Genomic DNA, 18,330 nt, shown 5'->3' with positions numbered 1-18,330 from the left:
ACATTGCCATTGCACTGGGATACATTTGCCATCTTGACACTGGAATTGGTTCTGGAGGCATTTCCCTGATTAGACCAATAAACAATACAATAAATGGTTACTATAAAAAAAATGTGTCTGGAAGGAAAGAAGTAGACAAGGAAATAACAGGTGGTGAAATAAGACTTAAGAAATGGCACTTACCAAAGATGTGAACAAGTTCATCTGAAACGGTTTCCAATAAGACTGCTGCACACAGCCTGTTTGACTAAATTTATGAGAGGGAAAACATTCTGGCAATGGGTCGTAGTAAAGGTGTGGTCTGTGCCAGCCAGTCATATTTTTGTAGCTCTAAAGTAATATAACATCAACTTTTCTAGCGCTCAAAAGATTCAAGGAACACGTCTCAGATGATCATTTCCTTACAGAAAATCTAACATTGGTTTGCATTTAGCAGTGCCTGTGCCGGAGAGAGAATTCTTGCACATACATTTTAAGTGTTAGTGCATTAAACAGATGATTGAGTATGGTTTGTTTTATTAAAAATATGTTCCCTGCACGTACACAGCCTATAGCAAATTCCAATTGTAAAATTAGTATTTTTTATTTAAAAGTATCTAATCACTCCTGTTAAAGTGATCACAGTAGAGACAAACTAGCGGCTCCTCATTGGACATCACTGTGTTTAATCTGATTTTTTTCAAGGAAAAACTATTGCCACTCTGCCTTACCAATGTATCCCCAGACTCGTCCCCCATGCTTCAGACTCCCTAGTGTCTAGTGGGGTCAGCCGGTGGACACCTGCGTGATGCGCGTAGACATGACCTTCATCTGCTCAGTCACAGAAGCCCCGGCGGAAGTGCCTGGTAGCAGCAGAGGTTGTCTACGCGCATCACGCAGATGTCCGATCTTCCTCTCTGGGACAGGTGCCTCTGCCTGGGCACGGGGAGAGTCAGAGGAACACTCTGGGACAGTGACCTGGGCTTCTTCCAGGACACTTGGGGAACCAGGGATCACTTCGGAGACTAGACCTGGTGCCTGTATTAGGTCACCGGAAGGACCTAGGAAAGTACACAGCCCCTTCGGCGTCCTTACTAGTTCAGGAGCCGGTACCTCTCTCAGGTCACAGGTACTCTCAGGGGCGCACGCAGAACCAAACGGCTCTGGTAATTACCAAACCCAACCCCCAATCCCATCAGCCACATCCCATCACAATACAGGGGATGTATCAGGTGAGGGGATTACAGAATACAATGGGTTCCCCCACCTATGTTATCCCCCCTGTAGTGCGGGTGCCGTCTGGGCAGACAGGGCTGTGCTGGCTGATTAAGAGCACCAGCCAGATTATAGGATCGTCTCTTTGAAGGCTGGAGCTGCAGCCACATTCAGTCTCTGGGCCGAATACACAATAAAACGTCTTATAAAATATTACCGGGTCACGGTATACGGAACCAGACACAAAAGTGTTCCATGACCCGGCTAAACTTCATATGACACATGAGCCAGCTAGCCTGGCCCTGTCACACTGGGGGAACAGATTCATATCAGGGGGCAGAGTGCTATATAGAGTTGGCAAATAAAAGGAAATAAAAACAAGAAATTCTCATTTTTCTCAATCATAGTTTTTATTAAATATGAAAAAATAATTACATGTCAATTCATATTTACTATTAAAACTATTTTCCTATAGGGTAGTCTTAAACGATCAGCCCTGCATGTAATGCTTAAATAGGTAAAACAATTAAAAACACACTATCAATACAATTAGCGTTAGGTTAGATATTTGGTGGCTATTAAAATACGAGCGATTAAATCAAGGGTTTTTGCTCAGTGTGGATAATGCAGCAAAATTTGTAATCATTTTTCATTCTGCCTGCAACAGCAGACATATTTGAAAATGAGTGGCTTAATAAGAAAAGTAAAAAAATGCAGTATTTTCTGAAACCTGCATAACTTTTACTGAGGAGAAGGCTGAGGGACACTAAAAAAACAAAAACAAAGGATAAAATGGGAAAAAGGGGTAAAACATAAATCGGAGGGAGAAAGGGATAAAACATAAATAAGAAAAAAGTTACTTCTATTTAACAAACGTTTGAAACAAATATATCAAAATAAATCACACACAAGTTTGACGTAATAGAGCTCAATAAGCCTGCAGGGAAAAAAGTCACATGTCACAAGCACAGTTAAGCGGCTTATCATCAAGGTCGCTTTAAGTCATTAAACCAAACTTACTTTCAAACTTTTTATGTATCTAGTGGAAAGGCCAATGTAATATATGTGAACCGAAGAATATATAAGCAGACGTAGTAGTTACGTTTGCCAAATCATTTTGGCAGTAATGAAGAAGTTGATCGGTTGGTCCTATAAAGTGGTAAATGATAACTACAGCTTTTAAAAGTTCTATTACAACGGCAGATACATTTTGCAACAAAAAATAATTAGAGGTGAGCTTTTTAAATCATGTAAAGCATCCACATAGTCTTGGTAAACCAAAATTAGATCACCAAGGTTAAAAGGCACACGGCTGTTTATGAACAAGTATCTATAAACTTAATGTGTATATAACGCCAGGTAGGTCTACAATATTTTTTTTATGGACACCTTTATTAATACCGCTCCCCCCGAAAGTCACCTCTGAGATCCCCCATTTCATGTCACAAAAAACGGGGGCGTTGCTGTGATTGACAACCTCCCCTACAAACCACAGCTCTACTACCACTATCAGACTTCAGTCATCTGCCTAGCGTACCCAATGACAGGGGAGGAAGGAGGTGATTTGCGCCTCATGGCTTCAGTCAATGAATGAGCCGCTGGTACCGTATGCTACAAGCACACATGGACTCACCTGAGACAGCAGTCTCCCCTTCCACCTGCCAGGCCAACACTAGCATCGGGAGCGAGAAGAAAGCCAGAGAAAATCGTCTCTCCATCACGCCTCCCAAGATATGTCAAAACTCAGGCCACTGGAAGGCGTGGTGAAAAATTCGGCTTGTGCGCGTCTCTGGGCGGAGTCGTCAGCTAATTGGTGCGCTCGTGAACTTGACTGTCAATGAGAATAGAAGGTGCGCATGCGCGAACTGCACGTGTGACTTGCATGCAACCGAGCTGGTGCATTTCTCTTAATACGCATAGCATGGAAACGTTGTCCCCCCCCATTCACTCTACAGATGTGGAAATATGTATCAATAAACATGTGCGTGCCCCCTACTACCCCAGGGTGCGTGATCTAAAAAGAAGCCCACGTGCCTCTGTGTCATTTATATTTTTACCTGCACAACACGGTAGGAATGCAGTGAATTTTGAGCTGGGTGATGTGGGGGCCCAGATATAGTCTATATGGTGTTTAGGTGATAAGGATTCTCCAGCCTGCAGCCCCAGAAGCATGCAGCTATGAATGTGGTGGGGTGCCTGCATGAGGGTTAGGGATGTGTGTGTCTGCATGCATTACGAATACTTGATTCTCCGGTAAGACCAAGCCTTTGAATAGGGAGATACCAGATAAAGAGAAACGGGAGAGATTGGACTGATTTGAGAGTTGAACCCGCGTGTGTGTGTGTGTGGGGGGGGTGTTGGCTGGTGATACCGTATTAACTCGATTTTAAGACGACCCACCGAATATTACTTTAGGAAAAAACGCCTGAATATAAGACTACCCTATAGAAAAGAAGTTTTAATAGAAATGCATCGTTTTTATTTCCTTTTATTGGCCAACCAGCCCCCAGGTTTGCCACTCTGCCCCCCCCCCGATATGCCTTACACCCCTCCCCTATAAGCCACTTTGCCCCCCCCCAGACTTACCAATGCATCCCCAGACTGGGCCCCTGTTCTCCAGACTCCCTGGTGTCTAGAGGGCCAGCCAGTGGATGTCTGTGCGATCCAGATAGACAACCTCTGTTGCTGCCGGCACTTCTATGACCAAGCGCTGGAAGGTCATGTCACAACGTCGCTCGTCATAGAAGCCTATAGGAGGATCCAGGTCCCCTGGATATGCATTATACAGGGCCAGCCAAACTCTTCCCACAGCAGAAGGTCACTGTGGTTACACATTCATAATGTATAAATGAAAAAGCTGAAACACAACACACTCCCCCGGAAGGCATTAAACTTGAAACCTAGAAACCTGCCATCAAAAACTGACAACAGCTTATCCAATAATATACTTTATGTAACAACAGCTTTAAATTAAAATATATTAAAAAAAACAAATTATGTACATAAGTCCCGGTCTCCCAACTTGGTACATATATCCATTCATGTATGTTACTGCAAACTGTATAGTTGGGACAGTCACAATAAATTTACTTATGTTACTTTGTCATTTCACCTGTACTATGTAATGTACCATAATTGGAATGTAATAACTATAACTAAATGAACTAAACTAATTTGGCATATCTGCCCTGGAGCCTGAACTGACCACCCAGCCTGGAAGGCAAACCTATTTTTATCTGATGCTTGTACTGTCCCATCTCAAACATCATCGCTCATTAGAATCTGCATGCAGCTTTGAAGTTAGACGCTGGGTCCTCCTGCTTACAGATTGGGTGGGGTGCACCAACAGGACATGGGATTTTTGGATCGTAGGAGCATTTTATCGCACTCCTGTCCTAATGGAGGCTGAAATATGAAAGCAATTAATAGAGGAGAAACTTCAGGTTTTATTTCAGGTAATGGATTATATTTACAATAAATTGCCATCAATAACCTATTTTTAATTGTTGTTTTTAACAACTTTGGTAACTCTTTTATAGATATGGTTCATCCCTAGACAACTGTAGTTCCGGAGGGGGGGTTCCAGGAGTCACTGGCTTCTTTGTGGATGCTGTAACTGCTGTGTCAGCACTGCAAATAAAAAGAAAACCCCCCCAAAAATAGAGTAAAATATTTGACAAGTAATTTCCAGTGTATTTTAAATATTTCAGCACATGTAAAAGGATACCCAATTTATTTTAGGTACAGAAGGCAATCCAAACCACTCATTATAAAACATTTTAACAGTAAATAAAAAAATAATCCCACGCAGTCCCGCAAGGCTGGCTTCTCGCTGCTCCCTTACAGTGTCTCCTTTCTTGCTCCGGCCAGGAACAAAACGGAATCACGTGATGTGATGTCACTTCCCGTGACTCCGCCTTGTTCCTGGGCGGAGCAAGAGAAGAGACTGTCAGGGAGCAGCGAGAAGGCAGCCTTGCGGGACTGTGCGGGACCTCTGAAGTTCAGGTAAGGAGGTGGGTGTTATTGGCCACAAATGTGGCGGGAGCGAAACACCCACATTGCGGGAGTGGGATTAAAAAAGCCGTCCCGCGCAGGGCTCTACCACAGATCTTAAATCTTAATAAAAGACTCTTGATCTCAACAAATTTAACTATGCGTTATACATATTATCAAGCTCTTTTTAAAGGCAGAATCTCACTGGAGTTAGTCCTCCATTATGCATGATGAAGCTTGGGAAGTTGAAGCTATCCCTCTTCAGCAAATTCTTGTTTTGTAAAACTATTAACTACTGAACAGATCACCAGGATGATTAGTGCTCATTGAAGTGAGAAATGTTTAATATCATGGACACATAACTAATAAAAAAAAACAAGTTAAAATGCTAGCATAAACAATTACTTTAAGCCACTGACCTGGCTGGAGAACCTCCAGGACTTAGAACCTTGTAAGGAGACATTATAACAGCAGGGGGACCAGTTTGTCTGCGGCCATCTCGTGTGCAGTAGTAGTTGTCTGCCAACTTGTGACTGGGTCCAACTGGTAGAGTTGGGGGTGGCTGGGTTCTAAGAGTAACCAGATGTTATTTATATGACATATTAAATAAAATTCTCATTTTCTTTCAAAACTAAGAAGTTTCCATATTCTAAATTTAAAAAGGGGCACTATCTGGCCACATATTTTGTGGCTGTGAAACTCACACCGGCATATATACAATGTGCAAGGTAAAGCCATGGCAAACGTATAGACCTCACAAAGGAGAGAGAGAAAAAAATAGTTCATATACAACCAGTCCTGTGTCTTGGTTGGGCTAAATCAGCGGCTACCAAGTGCTTTGGCATACATTGCATTTGCAATGCACTAGAGATTTTGGGATGCCATCGGGCAGAGTGGTTCTCTGTGCGGGACCTAGCGCAGCACAATTGTGAAAGTGGTGTTAGGCAAGTGGAAGCATTAATAGTCCTATATAGAGCCAGGCACTAGAAATAGATATTATTGTATTTGTTAGAATTGGCAACGTCATGAGAGACAGAGAATTCTATTAGGTTTCTCCTATATAAAAACTAATTTTTGGAATATGAAAACATTACTAAAACTAGGACAAGAAAAATTAAAGCTACATATGGTTTTCAATTGGTTTGGAAGAGTATATATTTTCATTCTATCCTATTTCCAGAAATACCTTTTATAGATGGCTTTAAAGTATCCCATAGATTTTTCAGAGAAAGAGTATGTGTGTTTCAAGTTGCAGACTACTTTATGGTTTCTACAGCTTAATCAGATCATATGTTATAATGTTTTATTATTTACATTGTCCTTTAAGTGGGAACCACGTCACTGCATTTAAAGCAAGAACAGAAATGTAAAGGTGGTTGCAAAGTTTAAACAAATCATCAATTACATATATAACAATGTAAATTCAATAATGCTAATTGTTTGTTAAAATAAAGACACACAAGAAGAAGAAAAGAAAAAACCTGAAGAACTCCGCACCTCTTTGCAATTTCAGTATAACGCAGCTGTAATTTAGTTTGAAGATTATGCTGCCGGATAAAACACAGTGCAAGTTAGCATTATATACGAACATCCTCATACGTCAGTTTAAAAATAAATAAATATATATATTATATATCTTATACACACACAGGAAAACAAAGGATGCTAAAAGTCACATTCATGTGGGAGCTATTTTCATGATTCTGCACAGTTCCAGTGCATTACGATAGATATATATATATATATATATATATATATATACATACACACACATACATACATACATACATACAATCATACAATAATCATCCAGTCCCTCTGATCTGCACCTAGTAAAACATACGAATATTAAACAAAAATATATTTTTCATGCTACACAATAACTAATACCACTACCATCCAAAGAAAACTCTCACCCGTCAGAGTGTCATTTAACGGAAGCTTTAACTTCCATAAACTATAACATATCAATTTAACATATTACCCCAGAAGCCCAATTCCGTAACCTCTGGATGAATTTGGTTGCGGTCGCCATGTTTCCTTGTCAAGGACAGGGGAGGTGCTGCGGTGAAACTGAGGCTGTCATGGGCTTTATGGGTTTTACACAACAACGTTAAACAAACGTGACCGAAACCAACATGCCAAATAACATATCAATTTATGCCCACAAAGTTACAATTATTTGCGAAATCTGTTTCGGAGGTTTTTAGGTGCCAGGCTCAAATATGGCTGATGGTGTATACTTCCAAGCGTCAAAATGGCTACAAAGTGCTTCCTACTCTCCGCCCTTTTCCTGTTCGTTAAAGAGCCGCCTTCCAGAGCCTATAAAAGGTGGCGCCTAAACCACGTGACCCCTCTTCTGACTCCAGCAGCCATAATGGAAGCCAGCCGCGTGCAGCCCATCAAGCTTGCTCGGGTAAATTCCTGCTTAGGCGGTTTGAGGGGAGGTCAGAACGCAATGGTTGATAGGATTGAGCGAAGGGAGTGTGGAGCCCCAAGTATGTGTTTGCTGGGCATTGCTTTTATCGGACTGATGGAGCAAGCGATAGGAATGGTGCATGGTTCCCGTTCCGGGCCTGGCAGCGTGGATTGCTGTACGCTCTATACGTTTATCTTCTGCGTGGCTCTTTTGGGAATGTCGCTACTTACCATCAGTAGGGTTATCGCCCTCGCGACTGAGCTTTAGTTACATTTTCCCTTTTAGTAACTTGCAATGATAACCTGCTTTTTGTTAAATTGCGCGTACACATCATCGCTAAAGTAAGAGCGTTTGGGCAGGGCCCTCATCCCCTGGTTCTTGAGTCGAATTGTATACTACTTATGCCCTGTTTACTCCTTGTACATCGCCGCGGAATGTAATGGCGGTATATAAAACATAATTATGCAGTAGATGCGTTGGCACAAGTAAAGATGTATTGTCTTTGTACACTGCGCATCACTCTAGTTTATGAAATGCTCCATTTAATCGGTAAAGTAACTCCTGGCTAATCTGGGAATAAATTAAAACAATCCTTTATGGTGTAAACGAAACAAAATGCTATAGATGTTATAGTTTGGCCAACTCAGATTGAGCCCAAATGGGCCTCTTGAGCTCTGGACGTATATCTGATTTTCTTTGTTGGCTCCATAAGTTACTTTCACAAGAGGCTACTTAAGTATATTCAAGTAACTATTTTTTGATTTGAAAAGCAAACATACATTTACAGATGTTGCCCATTGACTACTTTTGGTGTTGCATTTGCAGACCTGTTCTGCTCTTTACTGTGGCAGTAACATTTTTATTTTTCAAATACTCTATTAAAATGAAGGTTTGCATAGTGGTCTTTACGTCACACTATTTTGGTTTTTTGATACTTGGTCATCTAATGTACAAGAGTCATTTACCATACTATGCTGTTGGATCACTTGTAATTTTTGTTCATAGTATTTTATTTATTTAGGTAACAAAAGTCCTTGGAAGAACAGGATCTCAGGGACAATGTACCCAGGTGAGGATCATTTTGAATATCTAAATATCAGATGTGATTAACTATTAATACATTTAAAGTGATGTATGTGTGAAGTAAAACACACACGCTTAATTAGATCATAATGGTGCAATCATGACTCAGCAGTGAAGTTGATTCTGAGCTAGCAGCAAACTATTAGCGTTTGTTAAAATTGTTGTCTGTGCGGTGTGTTACAATATTTAACTCCAAGGAAATTAATAAATATCTGCAAAATGGGAAGGAGATGGGTGATTTTAGGAAAAGGTCACCCCATCAGTGTAACTATAAGGTTAATCTTCACCTCAGAGTCTGGAACAATAGGGCACTTATTAACTAAAGCAGCCAAGTGTCCAAAAAGTACAGTCTTAATGGTTAGCGCGTAAAGCTGGGATGTAGTAAGTATTGATGTGATGACTGCAGGTACTGTGGTGGCTATACAGAATAAACTATATTGGCTTTTTGCTTGCTAGTTTACCTGCGACTGATGCCTACCTCCGAATGATACATGCATTGGATGGGTGCCAATTGCGTATGTTTTAAAAGGGCACTCCAGCTATCGTGCACATTTTTAGTGCGCATAATAGCTGGGTGGTCCATTTCAATTTTGTGGTGTCCTTGCAAATGTATTGGGGGGGGTATGCAGAAATGCATATGTCCAGCTATTTTCTATGCATTAGATGTGTTCCCCAAACCCATCCTTCCCCAAACTGTTCCCACAAAGCTGGAAGCATAGCATTGTCCAAAATGTCTTGGTATGCTGAAGCATTAAGATTTTCCTCCACTGGCAGCAAGGGGCCCAGCCTAAGCCATGTTTTCAATAATTGGGAGGCATGCCCCAATACTCTTGTCCATATAGTGGTGCACAAAGCAAGGTCAATGAAGAGATGGTTGAGTGTGGCATGAAATAACTTGACTGGCCCGCAGAGAGCCCTGACCTCAACCACAACGAATACCTTTGGGATGAACTGGAACAGAGATTGCGAGCCAGGCCTTCTTGTCCAGCATGAGTTTAGGAAAGTAACTCTGGTCTACTTTGTCAATCTTCTGAGATGCTTCACACTAAACTTATTCCTACATTGATCAGTTGAATTAATTTGACATACGGCATTATTGTATGTAATCTTGTCTAGGATTGCTTTTTTTAAGGCACAGAAACGTAAGTAGTCTTTAACCTTTAACCCATGTCACCAAAGGATTAAAAGCAGTTTACACTGCATTTTTTCTACATATATCACGTACATTTCAGGTACAGTATGGGATTGTGACTGTTCTTAGAACTGAAACCGCAAAATCTTTTGACTTCTCTTACAGGTCCGTGTAGAATTCATGGATGACAGCAACCGTTCCATCATTCGAAATGTGAAGGGACCCGTGCGAGAGGGAGATGTGCTAACTCTGTTGGAATCTGAGCGTGAAGCTAGGAGATTACGCTAAATTGATTGGTAATCACCTGCACTTTTACTCTAAACACCCTGCGCTGCACATACAAGCATATGGTAGCATAAACATTCACCATCATCACCCCCACACACACACGTGTAAAGGCCAAAGCACCAGCTGACAAGTGTGTTCCGGGTGCTCACACAGTGTATGTGCAGAAAGTGCTTCTGTTCACACCATTGGGAGAGCTTTCCTGACAAAGGGGATCGCGCACTGCAGTTTTTGTATTTAGCTGTATGAAGAAAAAAAAACTTGGGAATTTTAGCTTTTGATTTAGACAACATAACTGAATTGTCGCAAGTAAATCTGTTCTGAGTCTGTACCTGGCAGAAGCGAAAGCAAATCTTGCAAGACATTGTCTCCAACAGATCTACTTCTGAAATTTGTAGTTTCTACCTGTTTTTAAAATGGCTAATTATAGGGGATCTTACTGAACAGCATATCTGCATCTTCCCCACAAGGACAACTGTGCTGTGTTGCCTTCCCTGTCTATTTATATTCTCAAGTGATGTGATAAACCCACCTTTATCAGTGTGCTATGAAAGCAATTTAATGGTGTCTTGTCTGGATCTTTGACTACACCTACCCTATCAAACCGCTGGTTGTAATAAACACCTTTTAAATAGCATTAACTGCCAGAAAAAAAACACTGCCTTTCCAAGTTCGTGTCCTGAAACATTTACTAGGTCTTGCCCCTCAGTTTACTAGTACATAAACAGGTCCTTGAACCCTACTGTTACTGTGCACATATATTCATAACATCACTATTTTTTACTACAGATCCTTTGCTTTGACATGCCGGCTATTGAACAGACTGGAGATTCCCAAGGGAGAACTAACATCTTGTTTCTCTGACTGTAAAATAAAACATTTATAAACAGACTTGTTTTCTGTAGTTTCAGTTGGGTAAAATATTTTAGTTGAGGGTAGCTGGTTTAATATAGAACAAACTGATAATTTTGCTCATATAATGAATGGGCGCCTGACCTTCACACCTATGAGCTTGTTGGGCATCCCATTTTCGAACCAAAGGTATTAATAGAAAGTTGTTGATTTACCCTAAAGGTGTTCAATGGAGTTGGGGTTGTGCAGGCTCCCTCAAGTTCATCCGCAGCAAACTTGTCAGTGTTTTTATGAACCACAGGGGCTTAGTCATGCTTGCCCTTGCTTGTGCCACAAAGTTGGATGCATACAACTGTTTAAAGTATGCTCGTATGATATAGCGCCTTTGCAATGTAGGATGTAATATTACCTCATCAGGAACTACCCCTAGGATACTGACAACCTAATATGTCCTATTGTTCATTGGACAGCCTAGCTTTGTGGTTACTGATCAATGCCCATGTAAGCACCAATTACATTAGAATACAGCCATTCTCTGCTGTGTGTTGGTCCTAATAATGGCAGACAACTTTAAATCTAGAGGTACCCACATGCTCTAGCCAGACCCTCCTGAAACCTCTGAGCAGATGACATCTTAAGGGGTTCCATCCAGTTACAAGAGGGAAAAGTAGGTGCCCAAGCAACTTGTGCACCTCTTTCTACAAAAATGCAACACTTAACCTCCAATGCAAAGTTCAACAATAAAGAAAAGTAGATAAATAAGCATTTTGCTCCTTTAACCCCTTCGTGACAAAGGCTGATTTTACTTTTTGTACCCTTCGTGACAATGGCCGTTTTAACATTTCTGCGCTGCTCGTGTTTAGCTGTAATTTTCTTTTCCCAATTACTGAACCCACACACATTAGATATTGTTTTTTTCAGGACAAGAAGGGCTTTCTTTAGATGACATTGTTTTGATTGTATCGTATTATTTACTATTAAAAAAAAGTATAAAATATGGTGAAAAATTTAGAAAAAAATGACTGTTTCTAACTTTTAGTTGAAAAATCTTTTACTCATCTATAAAAGGTAATAAAAAAACCTGCTAAATAGATTCTACTATTTGTCCTGAGTTTAGAAATACCCAATGTTTTTTTGCTTTTTTCTGCACGTTATGGAGCAATAAGTACAGGTAGCGTTTTGCTATTTCAAAGCCATTTTTTCCAAATCTGGTAATTCTTCCCCCCATGTGCCATTTCGGGTATCTTTGAAGCCGGCCAATGCAATTTACCCCATCAAGTCATATATTTTTGAAAACTAGACAGTCCAGGGTATTCCAAATGCTGGTATTTTAACCCTTTCCAAGCACTTATTCTACCATCAGCCTTTGTCAAACTTTATGGTAGTAATTTTTTTGCATTTGTTTTTTCACACACATTTTACTTTAGGTATAAATAAACAGGTTCTGGTATATGTCACTATCAAAAAAACACCCCAATATGTGTTTAGCAACATCTCCTGAGTACAGCGATACCTCACATGAATGATTTTGCCTGGCTGTTTGGGGGCAAAAGGGCCACATTTGGGGCATGCACATTTTTCAATGTTGCACTTTGGCATTTGGGGATCCACTGCCCATGCCCTATTTGGTACATCTTTGAGCCGGGCCATTTCAGTGTGCCCAATAAAGCTATATATTTTTGAAAACTAGGCACCCCAGGGTATTTCAAATGCTAGTATTTTAACTCTTTCCATGCACCATATCTACCACCAGTCTTTGTCAAACTTTGTGATAGTCATTTTTTTCCATTTGTTTTGTCACACACATTTTACTTCAGGTATGAATTAAAAATTTCTCGTATATGTCACTATCACAAAACACCCCAATATGTGTTCAGCAACATCTCCTGAGCGCAGTGATACCCCACATGAATGATTTTGCCTGGCTGTTCGGGGGCAAAAGAGCCACATTTGGGGCATGCACATTTTTCAATGTTGAACTTTGGCATTTGGGGATCCACTGCCCGTGCCCTATTTGGTACATCTTTGAGCCGGGCCATTTCAGTATGCCCAACAAAACCATATATTTTTGAAAACAAGACACCCCAGGGTATTTTAAATGCTGGTATTTTAACTCTTTGCATGCACACATTTTACCACCAGCATTTTTTTAAAGTTTGCAGTAGTATTTTTGTGTGTGTATTTTTCCCACACACACCTACTTTATGTATGAATTTACAGCTCCTGGTATATGCCGCTTTCACACGACACCCCAATATGTGTTCAGCAACATCTCCTGAGTACAGTGATACCCCACATGCATGGGTTTGTCATTTTTGGGGGGAACTAAAAGGCCACATTTGGTACGTGTGCATTTTTCTAATTGGAAATTAGATGTGTGGCCATCCTTCCCCCCGTGTTAATTGGGACCTTGTTGAACCCGGCCAATTCAATTTACCCCATCAAATCATACATTTTTTAAAAGTAGACACCCCATGGGCATTTAATATGCCAGTATTTTAACTCTTTCCATGCGAGAATTGTTTTAAGCTAATATGCTAATTTTAGGACTTGCTCACAAAAATATATTTTTTATATATATATTTTTTTTTTTGCCTTTTTTTTTTTTATTTTTTTAACATTTTTTTTCAACTTGAAGGTTCCCCTGATAGTGACATCAGTGGGAAATTATTTTTACATTTTACTGTTTTTTTACTATTTTTTTTCTAATTATTATTAATTTTATTTTATTTTTAATTTATTTTTTCTAATCACACTGTGATTAGAAAGCTGAGCTCCATTGACTTGCATGGTTGAATGCAGTACCTATATTCAACCTGCAAGTGGAGCCAGAGTTCTCTAGAGGGTCTGGAGACCGTCTAGCGAACTTTTTAGACTTTATTGTTTCTTTATTGAATTTTCCCGGACCGCCGCCATCTTGCAGATGGCGAAGATCACCGGCAGCTGCGGCTGTGACCGCTCTCCGGAGCGGTCACAGCCCATCCAAAGGTAAGTGTTTGTTGTCGCTGGATGCCTCCTGATCGAGGCATTCCAGCGACACCATTTAAGTTTAGGAGGCGATCGTTGATCGCCTCCTAAACGCTTTTAAAACGGGCGTCCGCCGCCATACAAAGTATGGCGGATGTTGACGCCCCGGGGAGGGGCCAGAGATGGCCCCTTTGTGCCGATAATGGCGTTGCTGAATGCCTCGAGGTCGAGGCATTACAGCAACGCCGTTTCGGTGCAGAAAGCGAAAATAGATCGCTTTCTGCACCCGTTTAATGACGTGCCGGTCCTGGCACGTCATTTGTCGTTATCGACATGAATTTCCGTGACGTGCCCGGACCAGCAATTGTCATCAAGGGGTTAATAAAAGAAAAACACTAAGGCAGGTTGATTATTCTACTTGGCGTGTTGGACATAAATCAGTATGTTTTTTGTTTCAGTGGGACCAAATTAGTGGAAAAGGTGAAATTAGTCTTATTTTTTTCCTACATAAATGAGACTATAAAATAATATAGAGAAAACTAGCTGTCCTTTAAAAAAAAAAAATGTATTTGTGAGAGTAATAAAATGGAAGGAAAGTGCTGTAAAATGAATGTGCCCTAAATAACCCTAAAACGGGTCACCCCTTAACCCTTTTAAAATAGTCAAACTTTATAATACAGGCATGGGCGTAGGAACCAGGGGGGAAAGATCCCCCCCAGTAACTTATGCGGGAGGGACCAGAAACACCGCAGGAGGGGAGAGAGGGGGGCCGCCTCTGTTGTCGCCGCTTGCCTCAGCGCTGCCCTGACTGCAGTGGTGGGAGTGTGAGGCATCTGTCTCAGTGCCGGCGCTCAGCAGTGAAGCCGCGTATATCGCAGTGGGGCAGAGGCCTCGCGCTCCCACCACAGGACTGCAGGGTAAGTGAACTACAAAGGGCAGTAGGGAGAGGGTAGCTAGCGAGAAGGGGGCGGTAGGGAGAGGGTTGCTAGTGAGAAGGGAGGGTAGATAGTAAGAAAGTGTGAGAAGGGGGGCAGGGGGTAGATGGTGTGAGACATGGGGAGAAAGTGGGGATCGGATGGGGGAAAATGCTGCCCCCCAAGATTTTTAGGGGCTCCTATGCCCACGAATACAGGGTGAGCTAAAACGAATTAAAGTGACACCAACACCAAAAAAATGCTCATGTGATAATATAAATAAGTCTTCTATCCCAAATCTGATGTTTCAACAGCCATAAAAGAGAAGAAAAAATATATAACCACAGTGCAACCTGTGTGTGTAAATGCATTCAGGAAATTCAAGGAATCTCACTCGCATGGTGTAGACCAGTGATGGGCAACCTTTTTGGCGTGGTGTGTCAAAAATCGGCAAAAAATCGAGCATAACTCGCGTGGTGTCACTTCGACAAAAAAACATGCACCTCTGCCCCCAGGCTTGCCACTCTGCCCCCCTGATATGCCTTCTAACCCCCTATATGCCACTCTGCCTCCAGAAATGCCTTATACCCCCTATATGCCACTCTGTCCCATGATATGCCTTTTAACCCCTTATATGCCACTCTGCCATATAGGGGGTTAAAAGGCATATGGGACAGAGTGGCATATAGGGGGGTATAAGGCATTTCTGGAGGCAGAGTGGCATATAGGGGGACGCACATACACACATGCCGATTTTTTTTGTTTTTAACAAATACAAAAAACATTATACGGTACAAAAAATACATTATTTTACTCACCTTCTACTTGTCTTGACTTCCTGGTAGCTGCACACTGTTCTCCTCTATGCTGACAGGATGCCACTGACCTGACATCCGGTGCTGCAGCAGTCTGAGTGCGAGGGGGCGGAGCTTCCACCTCACGCTGCTCCCATCACTATGCAGCAATCAGACTGCTGGGAATGTAATCTAAACGGCCGGTGCGTGCTGATGCCGCCGGCCGGAGCTACTTTAACACTTTTTTTTTTATTTATATGGTAAGCTGGATCGGCTTGCTATATAAAGTAAAAAAAAAGTATTGAAGCAGAGGCGGCCGGCGGCATCAGCACGCATGGGCCGTTCAGATTACATTCCCAGCAATCTGATGGCCGCATAGTGATGGGAGCAGCGTGAGGGGTGAAAGGTCAGTGCGAGGGGGCGGAGCTTTCACCCCTCACACTGCTCCCATCACTAGACGGCCATCGCACACGGCTGCTGGGTGCACAGATTCTTTCATCTTCGGCGGCCGTGCAGGAGCCGAGGATGAATCGCATGAAATCCTGCGCGTCACCCCAAATGGCTACGCGTGTCATAGGTTCGCCATCACTGGTGTAGACTATTAAGGGCTCATATATAATGCTTCCTGAGGGCTAATGCTGCAGTTTGCAGGTGAAAGACTGAACAATTCCCATAAAAGATAAGTATTCATCCAAAATAAAAATATTAAAATAAGAATATGCTTACAAAACAGAGTGATGAGCACACCTCACGATTCACACATACCGCTTCAAAATAATTCATCCGTCGCATGTGGTTCCGTAAACAGCGTCTGCAGAATCTGCTAGATCTCGCTCTTCCACTTCCTGGTACATAAGCAGGCTTTCGTGTGCAATGTCTCTTCGCTATTAATGCACTTTATGTTCTATTAAGTCACCTGTTTCGCTTAACTTCTGATGTTTCTACTTAATTAGATACATTCTATGGCGGTGCATATATATATATATTTACTCTAAAAATATATATAGCCTTTAGAAAAATATTAAATTTAATGTACAAAAATAAGTGAGTCATAATATATCAGTAAAAATTGTATAACTATATAAATCAAATTAATTAAAAAATGCAGGAAGATGTCCTTGCACTTAATAAAAGTGGTTGCTGCCATAGAATGTAGCCAATAGATATCCTCCCAAAACAAGATAAATTAATGAAACAAATATTTGTATTTGCATTGGTACAAATTAAATGTTACAGGGCACTATTGTTTAAACACTGCACATAACTCTTGAAATGTCTTAAAAAAATATTCTCATGCATCCAGATTGTAACATCAAATAATGTTAAAAAAATACATATATTAAATAATATAATGGTCTCACTTCACAAATATATATCCATATACATTTTGGTGACACATATTTTTGAATTTATTATACAATTGGTGCTTATACTTAGACAATAGTGCCCTAGATTAATTATAGTAAATATATAGATTGGTTTTTGTAAATTTGGGATATATATTTGTGATGTGAGACGATTGTAATATTTAATATATACGTTTATGTTATGATATTTCTGTTGAAATATGGAATAATTTTAAAGATTCCTCGGATTTGGGATAGAAGACTTATCATTTTGGTGCTGGTGTCACTTTCATTTGTTTGAGCTCCCCCTATATTGATTATTTAGTTTTACTATTTATGTGAGTAAAAATAGAAAAGGGGAGTCATGGTTCAAACATAAATGCTAAAATTATTAAGAATGCTGTGGTCACTTAGGAGGATAAACCCCATCTGTCAGGTTAACATCACGTGAGTTAGCCCTCGCTAGAACTAAGGGGCCTAGCTCGAGCAAATACAGTACATCTTACTGATGTCGGCGATGTTACGGTTATAACGATACATATATAATAACTTCGCAGAACCAGGCATATACTCCAACATGCGCAATCGGGCATTGTTATTGTATTGGTGCATCAGTGTTCGCGCCAAGTACCAGTAAAAGCAAAGTATCTGGAGTAAGGCAGCAATGGCTTTTGCTGACAGTGGGCAGTCCAGGCGGACGTTAGTTCTGTGCGTCAGCAAGAAGATGTCGGTGCCGCTGCACAAAAAGTCAGGGCGTGTACAGGTCCTAACTAAGGGGCATCCACCTTTTTGTGTATGTACCTCTACGTCCATAGGGACATGAAGTGGTTAATGGTTTATTTTACTCCTTTTTTTCTGTGCGTTTTAATTAAATAAAGAATGTTGAAATTAGTGATGCGCAACTCGTAGAAAGGGATTTGAAAATGTATGATGAAATGTCATCTACGGTGTTAGTGACAGCGCCACTGTTATTCCTTCGATAGCTCAGCTGGTAGAGCGGAGGACTGTAGAGGAACTCAGTAATCCTTAGGTCGCTGGTTCGATTCCGGCTCGAAGGACGTAACTTTTTATTTTTATGCTTTGTTTATAGTATAAGATTTTATGTGATATAAGAAATTATTTACTTATATCCAGACATATACATCAAAGGTCATTATGTAAAATATGTTTAAACATTTTATACATAGTGTAATGTGCACATGAAAATAATCGTTTCAGTTATAGTCACATCAACACGTAGCCTATTGGTTTTAAAAATAACAGATGCACAAGGGAATAGATCGTGTATACCCACACTGAACTCCTTGTATATTATTATTTTTTAACGACAATTTTGTCACAATTGTGATTA

General features: G+C 40.8%; 2 protein-coding genes and 1 non-coding gene across 3 annotated transcripts; 2 read left to right on the top strand and 1 right to left on the bottom strand.

Annotated features, from left to right (window-relative positions):
• Positions 1-4,727: 4,727 nt before the first annotated feature.
• On the bottom strand, positions 4,728-7,222 carry LOC149289542 (NADH dehydrogenase [ubiquinone] 1 alpha subcomplex subunit 7-like). The gene is made up of 4 exons (XM_089490616.1): positions 7,172-7,222; positions 6,685-6,734; positions 5,607-5,756; positions 4,728-4,824 (listed from the first exon to the last, which is right to left on the bottom strand). Exons 1-4 carry the CDS (start codon positions 7,220-7,222, stop codon positions 4,728-4,730), a joined length of 348 nt encoding a protein of 115 aa, XP_089346742.1.
• Positions 7,223-7,564: 342 nt separating this feature from the next.
• On the top strand, positions 7,565-10,978 carry LOC149289541 (small ribosomal subunit protein eS28). Its single transcript, XM_089490614.1, has 4 exons — positions 7,565-7,603; positions 8,628-8,675; positions 9,987-10,117; positions 10,896-10,978. Exons 1-3 carry the CDS (start codon positions 7,565-7,567, stop codon positions 10,107-10,109), a joined length of 210 nt encoding a protein of 69 aa, XP_089346740.1. The 3' UTR covers positions 10,110-10,117; positions 10,896-10,978.
• A 6,974-nt stretch (positions 10,979-17,952) lies between these two features.
• Positions 17,953-18,037, top strand: TRNAY-GUA (transfer RNA tyrosine (anticodon GUA)). Its single transcript is given in 2 exon segments — positions 17,953-17,989; positions 18,002-18,037. It is a non-coding gene; the product is annotated as a tRNA-Tyr (tRNA).
• The last annotated feature ends 293 nt before the right edge of the window (positions 18,038-18,330 follow it).

Source organism: Sceloporus occidentalis, unplaced genomic scaffold, assembly GCF_023333645.1.
Source record: "Sceloporus occidentalis isolate IW3139 unplaced genomic scaffold, rSceOcc1.0.p SCAF_45, whole genome shotgun sequence".
NCBI classification, from domain to species: domain Eukaryota; kingdom Metazoa; phylum Chordata; class Lepidosauria; order Squamata; family Phrynosomatidae; genus Sceloporus; species Sceloporus occidentalis.
The sequence above is the reverse complement of the archived record's forward strand: the minus strand, read 5'-3'. Positions and strand labels throughout refer to the sequence as shown.

Coding starts and splice junctions, on each gene's coding strand:
- LOC149289541 (XM_089490614.1), top strand. CDS start 7,565: ATGGAAGCCAGCCGCGTGCAGCCCATCAAGCTTGCTCGG. Junction 7,604..8,627: donor AGCCCATCAAGCTTGCTCGG/GTAAATTCCTGC, acceptor TTATTTATTTAG/GTAACAAAAGTCCTTGGAAG. Junction 8,676..9,986: donor CTCAGGGACAATGTACCCAG/GTGAGGATCATT, acceptor CTTCTCTTACAG/GTCCGTGTAGAATTCATGGA.
- LOC149289542 (XM_089490616.1), bottom strand. CDS start 7,222: ATGGCGACCGCAACCAAATTCATCCAGAGGTTACGGAATTGGGCTTCT. Junction 6,735..7,171: donor TACGGAATTGGGCTTCTGGG/GTAATATGTTAA, acceptor TTTATCCGGCAG/CATAATCTTCAAACTAAATT. Junction 5,757..6,684: donor TATACTGAAATTGCAAAGAG/GTGCGGAGTTCT, acceptor GGTTACTCTTAG/AACCCAGCCACCCCCAACTC.